The sequence below is a fragment of the Sturnira hondurensis genome, unplaced genomic scaffold, assembly GCF_014824575.4.
Source record: "Sturnira hondurensis isolate 20B ecotype Veracruz unplaced genomic scaffold, ASM1482457v3 Scaffold0007406, whole genome shotgun sequence".
Taxonomy (NCBI): Eukaryota; Metazoa; Chordata; class Mammalia; order Chiroptera; family Phyllostomidae; genus Sturnira; species Sturnira hondurensis.
In genome coordinates this window covers 12,997,674-13,014,274 of record NW_028080037.1, presented here as the reverse complement: position 1 = coordinate 13,014,274, position 16,601 = coordinate 12,997,674, and the positions used below count along the sequence as shown (strand labels likewise).

Genomic DNA, 16,601 nt, shown 5'->3' with positions numbered 1-16,601 from the left:
TCTCAGCCTGGGGTGACTCTGCACCAGAGATACGGAGATATCCGGCTTTGGAGAGGGGGTTGGCCATCACGACTTGGGGTCGATGCTGACCTCTAGTGGACAGAGGCCAGGAATGCTGCTCAAATTCTCTCCCGGCCCAGAACTGCCCTCCAGGGCTGAGGGTAAGAAGCCCTGCCCTAGACCCGAGGCGTTTATCAGAAACTTTTTCCACATTCTCTAGACCGAAACGCTGGAACAGCCTGGTGGCCCCCGAGAGAGGAGCGAGCACTGAGAGTTTGGAAGAGAGAAGGCGTGTTGGTGCCGCAGCGGCTGCGGAGCCCTCACTTCGTGGAGCCCGTTCCCATGTGCCCTGCGTTCAGATGAGAACACTGCGGCGCAGCTGGTGAAGGCGCACAGCGATGGGGAGTTAGATTTACACCTAAGGACAGACTCCTGAGTCTGTGCTCTGGAGTGGGCCCGTTGGGATGGTCACCAGTTTTCTGCTGGAGCCTGAGCCCTGAGTTGATTTCAGAAGAGGGAGAGATCTGCACAAGCGGGGGTCGGCCACGCGCGGAGCACTGGGGAGTCCATGGAGCCATGGCTCTGTCCGCACCGCGACCAAGGCCAGGGGAGCGGGTTCCACCAGCAGACGTTTCCTTCCTGTTACTCGGGCACTTGGAGCAAGTGAGAACTTAATTGGAGAAGGGGGGTTGTCCATGCATGGGCCCCGTTAGGGCCCCGTGCCAGCGATTGTGTGAATGCGCAGGGAACAAGGCTGCAACATGAGCGGACACACCATTGGCCTCACGGAGTTTGCAGTTTTGTTGGGAAGGACGGGCAGACACATTGTGAACAATTGCAATACATCTGCAAAGAAGGCGAGGGGCTTATGGGAAGGTCTGATGAGGAGACGGACTAAATGAAGACGGATGGAATCAGGGGTAATAATGATGAATAGAGAGTGCCTACTCACAGTCTAAAAGAAAATGAAGTTTTAGACCAATATTTTGGGCAGAACTGCAGCCATGGACCTTGGCAACGTGGACCACCTGGTTGGTCTTCCTTCCTTCCTGGGTTAACGCAGGGAGGAGGTTTCTCCCGGACCCACTCATTTCTGTCTTGTTTAATAATAATGCCGAAAGTAACAGAATGAATCACACAGTTCTCTGAGCACGAACATCTGCCTGTTTTAAAGAGAACGATGCAGAAAGACAGGCTATTTCAAGAGACACAAAAGCCTGAAACAGTGGTCCTTGAACTCGGCCTTGCATCAGCCAAGCACAGACCACTGGGCCTACCCCCAGGGGTAGATTCTGATTCAGGAGGTCTGCCCTGGGGCCCGAGAACACTTTCTGGCCAGCTCCCTCTGCTGCTGGGCTGGGGACCACAGGTGGAGAACCATGCCCCAGGGCCACTGGACAGAGCTGGGGGCTTTACTAAGTCCCAGGCCTGCTCAGATTGAGTCTCTGTGTTCTCAAAGGAGGAGTGACATTTGTCATAACGTCTTCCAGGGGCGTCCATGGTGTAGCAGATGGCAGGACATCGTTCTTCCTAAAGGCTGAGCAATGCGTCATTGTGCGGAGAGACCACATTTTGCCTTATCCACTCGTCTGTCAATGGGCGTGTAGGTGGTTTCTACATCTTTGCTATGTTGAAAAGACTGCTGTAACGAGCATGGGAGTGGAGACGGCGGCCTGGACACCTTTGTGAGACTCCTTAACGAGGTCACCGGCCCCACCTGTGCTTCCCCTGCGCCTGTCAGTCTGCGGGGAGTGGGAATGGGGTGGGACTGGGGCCTGGGTGAGTGGCTTCATCTGGGGCTGAGCGCACACCGGGGACCTGACGGTGAGGCAAAGGGAAAGAAGGAAGAGCAGAGGGAGAAGGTGCATGTGGAGCGAAGAAGAGGTGGAGCACTGGAAGAGAGAGGCGCGACAGGAAGAGGACGGAGAGACGGGGGGAAGAAGACAGCAGTGAATGTGCAAGATAGTGAATGCGTGGGCGGAAGGCGCTCCCATCCCTGAGCACCTGGCAGACTCCTATTCTTCCTACAAAACCCAGCTCAAAAACCCCGGGAGCCTTTCCAGACTCCACCCCACAGTCTCACAGCCTCTCCTCAGCCTTTGTCACATTGTGTTCATTTATTTATCGAGTCCCCGCTGTGCGTTGGACACTGCCCTCAACACTTCACACATTTCTTGCAACCCAGTGAGTGAGCACTAGCGTTTCCCTCATTTCAGGGGAAACCGAGGCGCAGAGGCATCCGGCCATGTGGCAGGGTGAGGCTTTGCCAATTGCTTCCAGCCACAGTGGGTGAGAAAGTGATTTCCTCCTGCAGAGAATCATTGCTGGGTGGGTTCTTTGGTTTCCCCTCCCAACAAGCTTTGGGCAGGAGAGCTGCAGAAAGAGATGGGACCCTGAAGGCCTGTCCCTGCCCTGTCAATGTACCACTGAGACCGTGGTCTCAACCCGCTTGCTCTCTGAACCCGGGTTTCCCTGCTGCGGGAGGAGGGGCTCTGAAACCCTCTGTGACTGACAGGTCTCGGCTCCAATCAGAGCCCAAACAGTTCTGACCCTCCCACCATCACCACCTCTCCCACCTGAGGGGAGCTTTGATAATGACGCTTTACTGTCACCTGGTGGCTAGAGCAGAAAATGTTTCCTTGATTGCGGAAAGGAAAGGAAGGGCCAGACACTGCCTTCCCCCACTCCGCCCCCAAAGAGAAGGGGAAGTGGTCAGCCCTGAGAGGAAAAGTGGGTGGGACCTTGTGTCTCAGGACCTTGTGAACACACCAACGCACAAACACGCTATTGTGACCTGCCTCTGGGGTGCAGTGGGCAATGAAGCATTAGTAACTCCCAGGCTCAGGGTGGCAATGGCACTCAGGTAAGAACAACAGGCAGTGGGTACTGTTTTAAGGGCTGGAGCATCCATCACATGCCCCTGGAAGCAGCCATGTAAGAAGGAGCCCAGGTGGGCAGCCGTACTAGCCACTCAGGGGGCAAAGGGCTTGCCATTCAGGTGAAAACCAGAGGCTCAGAGAGGGTGGACTATGTGCCCAAGGTCACACAGCTAAGTAGCTGCAGAGCCTTAAGGCTCAGTGAGGGCTCTGTTGTCCTACCTTCGCCCATACTTTCTGGCTCTGGCTCTCTCACACACCCACACAGTGCCCCACCTCTTACTGGGGAAAAAAGACACTGCAGCCAGCGGGCCAGTTGCAAGTCACACTTTATTCACTCACCAAGGGGTGTGGGGGGTCCTGGGCAGCAGACCAGGCCCCTGGGAAGGAGGAAATGGGGGGCATCAGTTGGAGGTGTGGAAGGTGCCCCGTTGGTGCCACTGCATGTCGCGGATGCGGCGCACAGACTGCACCTGGGGGTGGGGGGCCCCAAAGTCACTGCTGTCCTTGTAATCCCCCTTTTCCAGCAGGTACTGCAGCCCACGGTAGCCAGGATACTGGTAGCCGACCCACCTGCAGGGCCAGAGGTGGGGGAGGGGACACAGATGAAGGTGGCGGGGAGAGAATATGCTTAAGCCATTAGGAAGGGTAGAGCCTCCCAATCTTCATCCTTTAAAATCCATCCCCTGCTTTCCTCCTCCTAATGGGGAGCTCACTACCTCATGCAACTTTTGGCTAAAGGTGTGATCCGGGATCAGAGGAAGGGGTGATCTCAAGGTCACTTAAGCTCCGAGCAAGACAGGCCTCTCACCCCGACCCCAGGCCCAGCAGCAAGGCCACGAGAGAGAACTAGGCAGGGCTGGGGAGATTCCTGGAGCCCCTGTATTTCCTTTGCCATTGGAAGCTGTCACCCCTTAGGGGGTCACTCGTTCTTTCCAGTGCCTGGTGAAAGTCCGTCTTCTCCCCAGAAAATGTCTCACAGCCCTGGCCCACGGGGACCTGCCCGGCCATGCCCCGTGGACACCTCAGCTCTGCATCTCTGTCTCGAGTTCCCAGGTCAACGCTTTGGTCACTCTGGCCTCTGCAGCGTCCCTCACACCTACCAGGCCACACTCTCTCTGGGACACCCTTCTTCCCCTGGGGACCCCTGCAATTCCTCAGGGAAGGAGTCTAGAGTGTGTGATTCTTAAATTAGTTACGCTCATCCCCAACTAGACAGCTATGCAAGGCAGAAGCCAGGTCTCTAACACAGTGCCTGGCTCTGGAGGCCCCCACCCCCATCCCCTCCAAACTGAATCAGTGAATGACTGTGAGTGAGGGAAGGGGATGATGTGCACAGCACTTTGTACGCTATTTTAAGAGATGGACAACCTCCAGAAAACTCGTCTGTGTCGGCAAACTACCTCCCTTCGGGGAACAAAGTCTTGATTTTAGCACATTCCAATTTCCATGGTGTAAATACTCCCACAATGGCTGCTTACAAGCTACCAACAATTCCACCACCAGCTCACGGAAGTTCTGAAAAGAGTCAGCTCTCACAAGCTGGTACAAGCCGACCACGGCACGCCACTGCCCGAAGCCCACCTGTGGGCCCCCATGAAATCCAAATTCTTCACAGTGAGAAATCTCCCAACACTGCTGACCGAGGCTTACATGCTGGATACGTTTAGACTGGTGGGAATCAACAACCCCTTTCAGCCGACTTGGGAATTCATGCATTAGCGGGCCAGCGTGGGCTGGACATCCTGCCCCTCGCAGCTTTGTGAAGACCACTCAGCTCATTCCCAGTCTCCCGTGACCCCATCTCTGCCTCACCTGCCTCCCTACCACCATTTCCTGTTCCCACTCTTTGGGGCCGAGGTTAAGGCCAAAGTCTTTCCCCTGCAAAGGGAAGGTGTTGCCCCAAAGGCAGGTCTGAATGGAATTTCGGGGGCTGAAAGCCCCCACCCTGGGGCTGATGATACCCACGCCCACCACCCCCCAACTCGAAGGCTGAGCTGGGGGGTGTGCAGGATCCCCTGCATTCGGGGCGGGCAGGATGCAGGACTCCGGGGCCTGGACTCACGTGCCATTCTGCACCCGCACGGAGGACACCTTCTCCTGGTAGCCGTGGGCGTGGAAGCTGGGCACGTCGTCATCTATGATCTCCATCTTCTTCCCCATGAAGTTGGGGTTCTCGTAGAGGATGATCTTGTGCTCCTGGCTGTCCTGTTGATGGGGAGTGGGGGGATGTCAGCGTGGGGGGGGGAGCCTTCCCACCCATCCTCATGCCCTGGGGCTGGGGGATCAGCAGCTACAACTGTGGCCCTCTGCCCCCTGTCCACTGCGTGAGCGTCTGTGACGACCGCGGTGAACAGCTGCCGTTTGTCCGGATCCTACCGGGTGCTGACAGGTAACAGGCACTCTGGACTCTGTGCTTCAGGGACTGTGTGACTCTGAAATTCCATTTTCCCTCCCGCAGCCTCCACTCTGTTTTTAAAATACACAAGAGCCAGGACCTACACACACACAGCCATGTGGTGACACGTGATGTCTCTGGCCTTCCTCCCTTCCTCTCCTCGTTCCTTCCTGTCCCCTGTTCCTGCGTTTTCCTTAGTTAGCTTGTTTAACCCTTTAAACCACTCTCAGGCCAGGTGGCCAAAGAGAAAACTGAGACTCAGAGAGACAACGTGGCTTGCCCAAGGTCACGCAGCTGGGAGCGCCAGAGCCAACCTCAGAACCCAGGTCAGTAGAAGGTTAAGTCCCATGTCCTCCAATCTCCTGTTGGGCTTAAGAGAGACCTAGGCAGGGCCGGGCAGGTGTGGGCCTGTGACCCAGCCCTGCTGGGGACTTCGCCCACCCCAGAGCTTACGCTGGCTTGACTTCTGGCTAACAGCTAACCCCCCTCTCCACCACAAGCCATCCCAGAATTTCTTTCAATATCTACAAAGGCTACATTTATAACTAACTGAGCAATTGCTCTCTGACGAGAGCCGTGCCTCCCCAGGGGGCAGAGGCCTGTGGGATGATGCGAGGTGGCAGCTCTCAGGCTACACAGGATGGAATCTCGGGACGGTAGACGGGAAACCCATTTTGCAGAGGGGAGAACTGCGGCTCAGGGAGGGGAAGTGACTTTTGCAGGGCCACACAGCCAGGAAGTTCCCTGCCAATCAGAAGGGGGTACACCGCTGGAGGTGAAGGCTCTGTCTGGTCCCTAGACCCCCTGACTCCAAGGTGACAATGACAGGAAGAAGGATGAGGGGTGGCACTCACCACTTTGATGGGCCTCAGGGAGCTGAGGGAGTCCGTCCTCCGGCTGCTGGTCCATGAGTCCCAGCGTGGGTACTCACCCTTCTCAAATACAAACTGTTCGCCCTTGCAGTTGGCTTGTTCATAGCCCACCCAGCTGCAGCGGAGACAGAGAGAGAGAGAGAGATAAGTGCACACTTGCTCAGCTCACTGAGGAGTAGCTGCCCCACCTAAATCCACGCACAGCAGATCCAAGAGCAGAATCACCCCGGTTATCCTGCGCCCAGTGCTATGCTGACTCCATTCACCTGGAAACCACTCAGGAAATAAGAAAGATGCCCACACGACAGCCTGGCAACAAGTGCGGACCGGCTGGGCCCGTGCACAGGGTCCCGTGGTACGTGGCATTAACAGCCAGCGCTCAGATACAAAGACGAAGGGGTGGTCAGGAGCCGCAGAGAGGCCCCCGCAGGTTGGCTGTACTACGTGACATGACAGAGTGGTCACATCCTACTAATCACCCCTTCCCCTTCTCTCTTAGGTCAGGGCCAGGCCTGCTGACCCCTAAAGGCACTGGAGACTCTGCTAAGACCCAGGACAGTCCAGCTTTGGGAAGGGCGCTGCGGCTGCAGAGCTGGGACACCTGGCTTTGAACCTCCCAGGAGAGGGACGTTCTTGGAGCCCCGGGGAGTTACTGTGACTCTCTCCCTGCTTCAAGGGAGTGGCTGGCCTCAGGCTCAGGCTTTTCACATGAGCCCTGTCCCTTCCTCCTCAGGAGGACATGGCTGTCCTCACCCTACAGTGACGGAAACTGAGGCTCAGAGAGGAAAGTCAACTCAGCCCAGAAGTGGTGGGGGCAGGATTCAAACCCAGCTCTCTGACTCTGAAGCACACATTCTCCAGATAGGCTGCCGGGCCCCGGATCCAGGTCCCCCGGTAGCACTGTCTAGGAGCACAGTGAGAACAGGTCCTTCCAGCTTCACAGCCTGGTCGCCTCACCCTGGCACCTCCCACCAGGTGAGGCCTCCCTCCCGGCCCGGTACGTACGGTCCAGCCTGCACCAGGACGGAGCCTGCCTTCTCCACGCCGGTCTCCTTCAGGTTGGGGCAGGGCCCGCTGAGCTCGTGCGAGTGGCCCTGGAAGTTCTCCTGGTCGAAGATGATGATCTGCAACAGCAGCTGAGAGTCAGACCCCGGCAGGATGGGGAGGGGGGACCACAGGGCAGTGGGGGTGGGGAGGGGGCCAGGGGGCCTCGCCGGAGGCTGAAGGGGAGTCACACACCAAACGGGAAGTCCGACGGTCCTGACTCAGCAGGTCACCGGCTGAGAGACCTTGAGTCTTAGTGTTCCCATCTACGAAGTAGGAAATGGAGCCAGAACCGACCTCATGGGCTCGTTGGAAGGATTAGAAAAATGTAACGTTAGCACAGGGTACTACTGGCTCTGTGCGGAGGAGGCAATCATAACGTCAGTTAAGGCACCAACGGAGGTAAGTGGCAGACTTGAACTTGGAGGCCATGCTCGTCTGATGCCGTTTCCATGGGAGAAGCACTTTGAAAACTCTAACGTGGGCACCAGGCCCCCGGGATCTTGGGAAAACACAGCTTCCGAGTTAGCAGGTCTGAGGTGCAGCCCTCTGGTCTCCATTTCCCAGCAACTCCCAGGGAGGCAGGTCCCACTGGTCTGAGATCACAGTAGGAGCCGCAGGACCCACGGCCACATGGCCCGTTTCCTCTGCTCCCGTCAGAGCTGGCCTAGGACCACTGTCCTCCACCCACCTCGCCCCCACATCACCAGGAAAACCACACGCACCTGTGCCCTTTAAGCCTCAAAGGCTTTGCAAGTCTCCCTCTGACCTCCTCTGACTTCTTAAGGGGACCTCACTTCCCTTGCCCCACCAGGTCCTCTGAGCAGCCCAAGGCCTCACAGCCAAGTGCTAATGGGGAGGCCAGCTGCCACTTTTATGATTCCTGAGAGCATTAGGGAGAGGCGGGGCAGGGTAGAGGTTTCCCAGCCACGCTTCCGGGAGTTGCCTCGATGGAAGAAGAGGGCTCAGTGAGCTCCCGGAGGGCAGCCAAGCAGTCCACACGGTCAGCAAACGTGTGCCTCTGTCCCAGGCCAGGGATTAGCCCACACAGAGCCTGGGAAGGAAGGCCTGCCTGGGCATGGAGACAAATTCCCCGGGCTCAGTCTGGCCTTTACGGTCACTGCCTTGGCCACAGAAGGCAAGGAGACATGGTCACTGATGGTGCCTCGGCCACACCCAGCTGTGCAGCCCCAGGAAGCCACTGGACTGGTCGGAGCCTCGGCTTTCCCATCTGCGGAATGGGTGATCGTGCCTGTTTTGCAGGGTCTCCAAGAAGAATCAAGACTGTGGAAGTGAGGGGCCAGTTTATTGTCACCCTGGCCTGGGAGACAAGGGCTTGCAGGGGTGAGAGAGCGAGGAACGCAGCCTTCCCATGCATGGGAAAGGCCATGAGAACCCCGCAGCTTGGTGATATTGTCATTGATAACAAATGGGCGTTCAGTGTTACACGTGGTGTCTGCCCCTTTAAACCTGTGCCATCCAACATGGCAGCCAGAGCCACGCGTGTCCACTGCATGGGTGGCAGCTGGTTCGAATTAAGATGTGTATTCAGTATGAAACCCCCATCAGATTTCGAAGATTTAGTATGGATAACCCAACGTAACACAGCTCCCTCACCATTTTTCTGTTGATTATACAGTAAGATATCCCAGCTTCAGTGAAACGTGACATGAAAATTTATCTCACGTTTCTTTTTACTTCTCGAATGTGGCTGCTCGGAAGTGTCACATTGCGAACACGTGACTCTGGTTCCCACGTCTGTTGGGCGAAGCTGCTCTCAACCTGTCCCCCTGGCCTTCCTGCTGTTCCTCCAACTCATCCAGCTCATACCGCCCCCTGGCCTTTGCACGTGCTGTGCGCCCTCCGCCTGGAGTGTTTTCCACTGCCCCTGCTCTGGGGGGGGTCACTTGGCTGCTCCCTACTGGGCGGGGCCTCCGCTCCAATGCCACCTCCCCTGAGCAGTGCCAACACACCAGTCCTTGTCCGCCCCAACCCTCGGGATCCTCGCCCTGTGTTCCTTGCCAACACTCCTTAAAGTCACCTACTTATTGGTCTGTAAATTGTCTGACTTTCCTCTAGAAAGTAAACCCCTCAAGGGACAGAACAGGGTGACCAAGGGACGCTCCAGGATGGACCCCCTGCCCAGGGCCCGAGGGCAGCCTGGTGGATGGTAGCAGGAAGATGTTTGGGGTTGGAGGGTGATGAGCTTAAATTGGGATAAGATCCCACCACCTTGAGGAGGACAGGGAGGGTGAGAAGCCAAGAGGCACTGAGTGAACCCAGCATAAGCCAGGGGTTAGGCTGAGTCTGTGTCCTTTGCCTCTGCACAATCACCCTATGTCGTGAATTTGAGCCTCTTCATTTTATGAATGAGGGAAAAGAGGCTCAGAGAGGTCAAGTGGCTGGCCCGGGTAACACAGCAGTGTGCAGCCAGGGCTCAAACCCTGTCTCCCCTTCACAAGGCCTTCCTTACACAGGGCTTAGGGTCCACCCTAGGCCTGGGGCGCCCCTACAGACAATAGGGTGTGTGGGGGGATAGTAAGGCAAAGAAACTTAAGTCTCCAAAGCCGGAAGCTGGTGCTGGAAGTTCTGGCGTGTTTGTCACGGGCCAGCACGTGTGCAAGCAGGGGACACTGGGGCCCAGGTAGGGATGGGGATGGAGCAAGGGATGCCCAGGGGGGCAGGTGCCAACCCCACTGTGCAGAAGGGAAAGTGAGTCTGGTAGAGGAACCCTGCTGGCTCCCCCTGTACTCCCATAATATAGTACCCACCTTGGGGTTGAGGGGCTGTGGCTTGCCCACTTGGGTCTGGGGGTCTGAGGCCATGGCGGGCTGTCCTGTGNTTACACAGGGCTGAGGGTCCACCCTAGGCCTGGGGCGCCCCTACAGACAATAGGGTGTGGGGGGGGATAGTAAGGCAAAGAAACTTAAGTCTCCAAAGCCGGAAGCTGGTGCTGGAAGTTCTGGTGTGTTTGTCACGGGCCAGCACGTGTGCAAGCAGGGGACACTGGGGCCCAGGTAGGGATGGGGACGGAGCGAGGGATGCCCAGAGGGGCAGGTGCCAACCCCACTGTGCAGAAGGGAAAGTGAGTCTGGTAGAGGAACCCTGCTGGCTCCCCCTGTACTCCCATAATATAGTACCCACCTTGGGGTTGAGGGGCTGTGGCTTGCCCACTTGGGTCTGGGGGTCTGAGGCCATGGCGGGCTGTCCTGTGCAAGGACGACCTGGAAGACACAGGGGGAGTGGCAATGAGAACCCTCTGGACCCTCAGCTTTCTCACCTGGGGGCCTCGGGCCAACCCTGTCTTTGTGTCTCCGCTTTCTGGTTGTCCAAGAACTGTGCGGCCAGCGGGCAGCTGCCCGGACGTCCGTCCTTAGCGCCACTTCTTTGCATCCAGACCAGCTGCGGAGGGAAACCTACTAGAAAATAAAGCCACAAATCGGAGCTTTGGTGGGGTCTCCAATGAGTGCGTCACTCGGCTCCAAACAAGCGCTGCTACACAGAGAATTCAGACCCATGGATACCGCGCCGACATATCTCAGTTAAAGGAAGCAGTGCGGGGCACGTAAAACCCACCCACTGGCCGTGCTTGCAGAGCTGGGGCCTCAGTCTGAAGTCTCACAAAGCCCCCGGCACCCCTGCTGCCCCCTCAGCTTCCTCCCGGAGATGCCCCGTGCCAACAGTGCTCCTCTCTGTCATCGGTCCTGTCCCCACCGATAGCACACGCATCGGTTACGGAGCTGGCGCCAAAGAAAGCGCAGGTGTGGGAGGGATGGTAGGAGTTCAGGCGCTGGGCCGACAGCAGCCGGTGAGAATGCTGGAAAAGTCTGGAAAGCGGTCAGTTTCTTCTCCCTTCCCGTGGGGAGGGCAGTGAACCCAGCCTGTGTGTTCCCAGAGACGAGGGGAAGCCTCCTGCTTCAGAGATGATGCCCAGCTTCCAGGAGCCCTTTCCACCCCAGGGGCCAGGCCAGGACACCGCCCAGACCCGAGGAACTCCGGTGGGCAGCCTGAAAGCCAGCCCTGCTCATTTCTGCTGCGACGCCAACCCCCTGAGCCTGTCACAGCACCAGAGGCCCCCCGTCATGTAGTCCCTGTCATCAGCGTCCCTCAGGCCAACATTCAACTCAATGGGTTCAACTCGGGTGCTGGCTCCCTGCTCACCAGCCTTGAGGCCCAGGGCAGGTTGCCCCCTCTGTGCCTCAGTTTCCTGTTCTGCAAAATGGGGACAGGAATGGTGTCTAAGGCACCTCCACGGACCGGCTGTGATGACTCAGTAAAGCAGAGCACTCTCGCCCTTGGCAGAGGTCCCCGAAGACCCTCGGCATGCAGTGTACCACATTGTCAGGGCCACTTCCACAAGCTGTAGTGGCTGTGCAATCGCCCGTTGCTGGTGCCTCCCAGGGAGCCGTGCCTGCTCCCCAAGGCGGGACATGTCAAAGACACCTGGAACATTTGGGCTTATGGGGAGCGCTGACTCACCACCCTAGAAACGAGGCTGAACCTTTGCTGGTCTGCTTCCTTCCTCTTGCAAACCCTCAGGTTCTCTTTCTCAGTTGCCGGCAAGAAAAGGGGACTGGTGGATTGTTTAATGTTAGTAAAGCGCATTGGCCAAGCTCCCCCCCCCATGCCAGGCAATGTCCCCTCGGACCATTCTCAGCAAAGGAGGTGTTAGGACCCCTCTCCCCATTTAACAGGCAAGAAAACGGAGGCTTAGGGCATGGAGGTCTTTGCCCAAGGTCGCCTTGTCAGAAAGGAGTGCCACCTGGATTCGAACGCAGGTCTCCCACATGTTCTATCAGGGGTGAGCATGAGCGGAAAAGGCGAGACAAGTGAGAGAGGCGTTCTTACCAGTGACAGCAGCCCCCGGGAAATGCCTGTGGAGCCCCGCCGGCGGGAGGTGGCCTTTATACCTTCCCCAGATGTGCCAGTGCCAAGACGAGTGACCGCCGTGTCCCCGCGGAAAGCAGGGCGAGAATGCTGGATTAAGTCCGCACCAAAGCCCGGGTCAGCAAATGACCACAGACATTGTGTCTCTGCACAATAATGTCATTAGCTTTCAGATTTGGCCACGCCAGGGCGGTCAGGCGGCTGGGCAAGGAGATGCCCGGTTTGCATGCATCAGCCGTCAGGCTGCCAGGCCGGGGGCAGGCTGGGTTCACCGGCACGGTCAGGCGAGCCCGGGGGGAAGGCAGACAGAGGCACAGTCCGGTGGATGTGGATAAAAAGATCAAGTCAGAGAGGGTGGTTGGGCATCATGCATCCATTCATCCGTCCATCCATCCATCCAATAACTACCTATCACACATCTACTTGGTGCCTAGCTCTGTTCTGCGGGGGAGGGTGTCAGGAGGGGATCCGTCCTGGCCTGGGCCCTCCAGGAGAGCTCACAGATAAGACGACATCCTCTTAGCCTGGGAAACCAGGCGGGGGAGAGAGTTCCAACCAGGGGCAGGGCCTGGGCGAGCGGCTGGTGCGGGCTGGGGCCTCCTCCTGCAGGGAGAGAGGGACTGAGCCTCACACTGAAGGGCTCTGGGCTTTCCCAGCACCTGCTGCTCTCGGAGAACCTACTGCTGCCCCCCACCCCCTGGTGGGCACTTGGCCTTACTCCTGTTTCTTCCTTGCAGCCAGCCTGTGCCTCGACCAAACCCAAGGTTAGGCAGAAGAGAGCGGGCAGCACTGGGGCTTGGAAACCAGGTTCCAGCAAGGAGACTGGCTCTCTCCTGCCTTTCACGTCCCTAATACACACACACACACATGCACACACGTGTGCGTGTGCCCCCAACCCCCGCTCCCTAGCCAAGCTGTCTCCCTCTGTGGTACTCCTCACCACCCGACATGTGTTACTCTTCTCTTTGCTGCATTTGCAATTAGAAGCGTGTGTCGGTGAGTAAACAGGGACGAAGTGTGGCCTGTCTGCACCATGAGATGCCATCAGCCTTAACAGGGAAGGAAATTCTGACACACTGCAGCATTGGATGGGCCCTGCGGACATTACCCAAAGTGTAATGGCCCAGACACGAGGGGACGAATACTGCATCGTTCCACTTACAGGAGATTCCTAGAGAGACAGGAATTTGAAAATCAGGCGTCAGGAGCTGGGGGGAAGGAGCGCCCCTTCCTCGCCCCTTCCCGCTTCCGTAATGTGCCTGCCGTCCCAGGTTTGTAGGTTCGTCACTCGTGTCTCATGCCGTCTTCTCCCTGGGTGTCTTCCCATGGTCTCCCCTCTGCGCATGTGCCCAAGTGTCCCCTTCGTAGGACACCGGTCCTACCGGATTCAGGCCTACCCTAATGCCCTCATTTTAACTCAAGTACCTCTGTAAGACGCTACGTCCAAATCAGGTCACATGCTGAGTCCTGGGGGATGGGACTTCAACATACCTTTTTGGGGATACAGTTCAACCCCATAACAGATGTCAGTTAACGTCGGGAGCCGACCAGCCGCCGTCCCCTACACAGTCGGGGCGGATGAGATGCATCTGCACAGCAGAGGCAACTGTGGCCAGATTTCCTGTCTATGCCTCCCTGCATGTCTTTCTTTGTGATTAATAGGTGGTGGGATTTTTAGACACCTGCATTTCAGGTCCAATGATCTGCATAATTCCAATGAGGTTATACAAAATAATTTTTTAGCCAGAGAACAAAGTCCCCCCTAATGGGTTAGCCCCTGAATGTCTAAGGGTTGATGGAGTCACAGCCCCTCCTCCACCTTGGACAGGAATATGTATTAGTGGAATTAGACAGGCAAAGAAGCAGGAGAAGCTGGTTAACTATTAGAAACTAAGCACGTAGAAACAATTGCCAAGGAGCTAGAGTTCATAGTACATAAAGAAATATTTTAGACAGAAAGATAGATAGCTAAGTTAGACATCACAAAGGCCTTATAATAAATTTCCTATTACCACTGTTCAGTCTAGCATATCCTTTTGCCCATGCCAAATTCTGAGAATTTGAATAAACATCTATTCATCAATAAGACATTTAAATATAGCTATTTCTAATTGTCTGATTAATGACTCTCCTGGTCAAAATAACCTTTGTTTACCATAACTGACTGTATGGAATTTCCTGTACTTTTCCTAGTTACCTCTGTATTGATTTTTTCTGCTTAACTGATCATGCCATATTGTTACAATTTCTATAAAAATAAAGCCTAAATCAAACTCTGCGAGTTCGGTCAGACCCACAGAGGCTGGCTGTTCTCCGGCGTCCAACCGGGTGTCTGACTCTTCATTCGTCGCCTGCGCTGTTCATCTTTCGGGGACCCTGAGACCTGCAGAGGCTGGACTCTGGCAAGTTAACATTTGCTGGATAAACGGATGGGTTCAAGGCCTGGCTGCGTTTCAGGAAATAAGAGAGAGTTGCTCGCGTTTAGACAGTAAGAGATCTTATTGCAAAACAGGCGCTGTCCGTGCTTATCGCTTTCAATCTTCCCCACAAATCCAAGGGGTTAGTGTTGCCTTGGTCAGTCCTTCTGTTTCATAGAAGGGAGAGCTGAGGCTCAGAGAGACTATGAAACTCCATCCCCCCACCCCCACCGCAGAGTCAGTGAGAAGCAGAGGAGGGCTCTGTGGGCGGAGCTTCTGCTAAGCTCGCTGGAGGGCCATCTGCCGTCTCATTACATTCAATCCTCACACGTTTGAAGTTGATAATATTAGTCTCTCCTGTCACAGATAAAAAAAAAAAAAGCAGAGGCTTAGAGAGGTTAAGCAACTTGTCCAAGGTCACACAGCAAGGAAGCGATAAGAGACAGGATTTGAACTCAAGGGTTCCTGAGACTCCAAAGCTTCTATCCTATGCTACTTCCCTCCTCTGAGCTCAGTTTTCTCACCTGCAAATTGAAGTGTCCTTCTCCTTCACACTTGGGGGAATTTAAATAGCACAGTGTTCACAACTACACCCTCCATGAAAGGAGCCAATCAGGAGAAATCCTCAACAGGATTTCTCATCCATACAAAGCACTTAGTACCTGTACCTCTCCCATTATGCATTATTAGTGCATCTACCTGGACTGCAACCTTTCAAAGCCTCTTATATTTATTGCTTCTTCATTCCCTCCCTCCAAGGTGTGAGGCCAGAGATTGTCAGAAACCTGGTTGTTCTCTATGTGCATTCATTCATTCATTCATTCATTTCCACATCCTAAGCACCTACTGTGTGTCGGCTGTGGACTCGGTGGGGAGGGATACAGTAGCAACCCTACCTTGGTGAGGCTTAGGGCTCCAGTCCTGTCCCCACCAGCCCTGCTCAGCCCAGGCCCGCTGTCTGCACAAAGGCGTGTCACACTGCAGAGTCCCCAAGCCTGGCCCCAGAGTCCAGTCTCCTTGTTTCCACGGGCGCCCCTGACTAGTCAGTGTCTGGGAGGTGTCTCTGCTCCCTGCAGCCATGAAGAGGTCCCCAGGGCCACCCCTTCAGATGAGGAAGAGGAAGATGAAGATGTAGAGAGTCCGCCCTTTGTGTTACCCATTGTTCTCAACCGGGTCTGCAAATCCAACTCACGTTACTACAAAAACCTATGAGATAGGGCACGTTTTCTCCCCATGTTAGACATGAGGACACGGTGGCACAGAGAGGTCAAGTGATGTGCCCAAAGACACACAGTAAGTGGCAGAGTCTGAAAAGGAGCCCAGCTGGGGCAGACCAAGGGCCCAGCGCAGTGGGGCTGCCTCTGATCCTTCGACCATCCACTTCTAACCATTAGATGCACTGCCTCTCAATTGAACAGTAAAGCGATTTCGGTGCCCTGAGCCACTCCCCTGTGACTAAGGGATGCCCTGTTCCCCTCTCCCTCCCAGGGGCTGCCCCTGCGTTAGACAGAATTTGAGCCACAGCTGGAGCTAAAAACAGCCTTTCGGAGTCAGGCCTGCCATCAAATCCCAGGCCCCAGGCTCCCTGGTCATGTGTCCTCACCAGCTGGCCTGCCCTCTCTGCCCGTCCAGGCCATTAGGAGGACGGAGTGGGACCATGTGTGGGAGCGCGTGCAGAGGGCTAGCGCTCCCTGGAACAGACGGCTTCTGTGAGTTTGAGGCTTTGGACAGAGTCACTCAGACGCCTGTGACCTCTTGGGTTTGCCCTGGGTCTGGAGTCCAGCTGAGCCTGTTTCGAGGAAGGAAGGAAGGAAGGAAGGAAGGAAGGGGGCACACCAACCCAGCACTGGCCCAGGACTCCTTGAAAGCCTTCCCCTGACCCCTCACCTGGGAGCCTGTCCTGGGCCTTCCTGGTGCCCACAGAGACCAGGTGTGAACAGCGCCTGGCCCGACGCCTAGAACGTAGTAAGCGCTCTATTCGTGGAGGCCATGCCCACAGCCAGCAGCTGCAACAGCAGAGAAGGCTTCAGGCCAGCGCAGCACAGCATGAGCCGCCGAGAGGGCCGGGAGAGATGAGCTTCGGGGACGGAGATGAGCTGCAGCCCTG

General features: G+C 56.2%; 1 protein-coding gene across 3 annotated transcripts; it reads right to left on the bottom strand.

Moving 5' to 3' along the window:
- Positions 1 to 3,187: 3,187 nt before the first annotated feature.
- Positions 3,188 to 12,044, bottom strand: CRYBB2 (crystallin beta B2). Of its 3 annotated transcripts, XM_037052374.1 has the most exons (7): positions 12,039 to 12,044; positions 10,400 to 10,414; positions 9,962 to 10,026; positions 7,152 to 7,270; positions 6,129 to 6,261; positions 4,942 to 5,084; positions 3,188 to 3,449 (listed from the first exon to the last, which is right to left on the bottom strand). In XM_037052374.1, the coding sequence occupies exons 3-7, from the start codon at positions 10,013 to 10,015 to the stop codon at positions 3,281 to 3,283; spliced, it is 618 nt and encodes a 205-aa protein (XP_036908269.1). In that variant the 5' UTR covers positions 10,016 to 10,026; positions 10,400 to 10,414; positions 12,039 to 12,044; the 3' UTR covers positions 3,188 to 3,280. The 3 variants fall into 3 exon arrangements, with proteins under 3 accessions (XP_036908269.1, XP_036908268.1, XP_036908267.1); XM_037052373.1 differs by lacking the exons at positions 7,152 to 7,270; positions 12,039 to 12,044 and adding an exon at positions 11,670 to 11,810; XM_037052372.1 differs by lacking the exons at positions 7,152 to 7,270; positions 9,962 to 10,026; positions 12,039 to 12,044 and adding an exon at positions 11,670 to 11,810 and having other exon boundaries at positions 10,335 to 10,414.
- Positions 12,045 to 16,601: the final 4,557 nt, after the last annotated feature.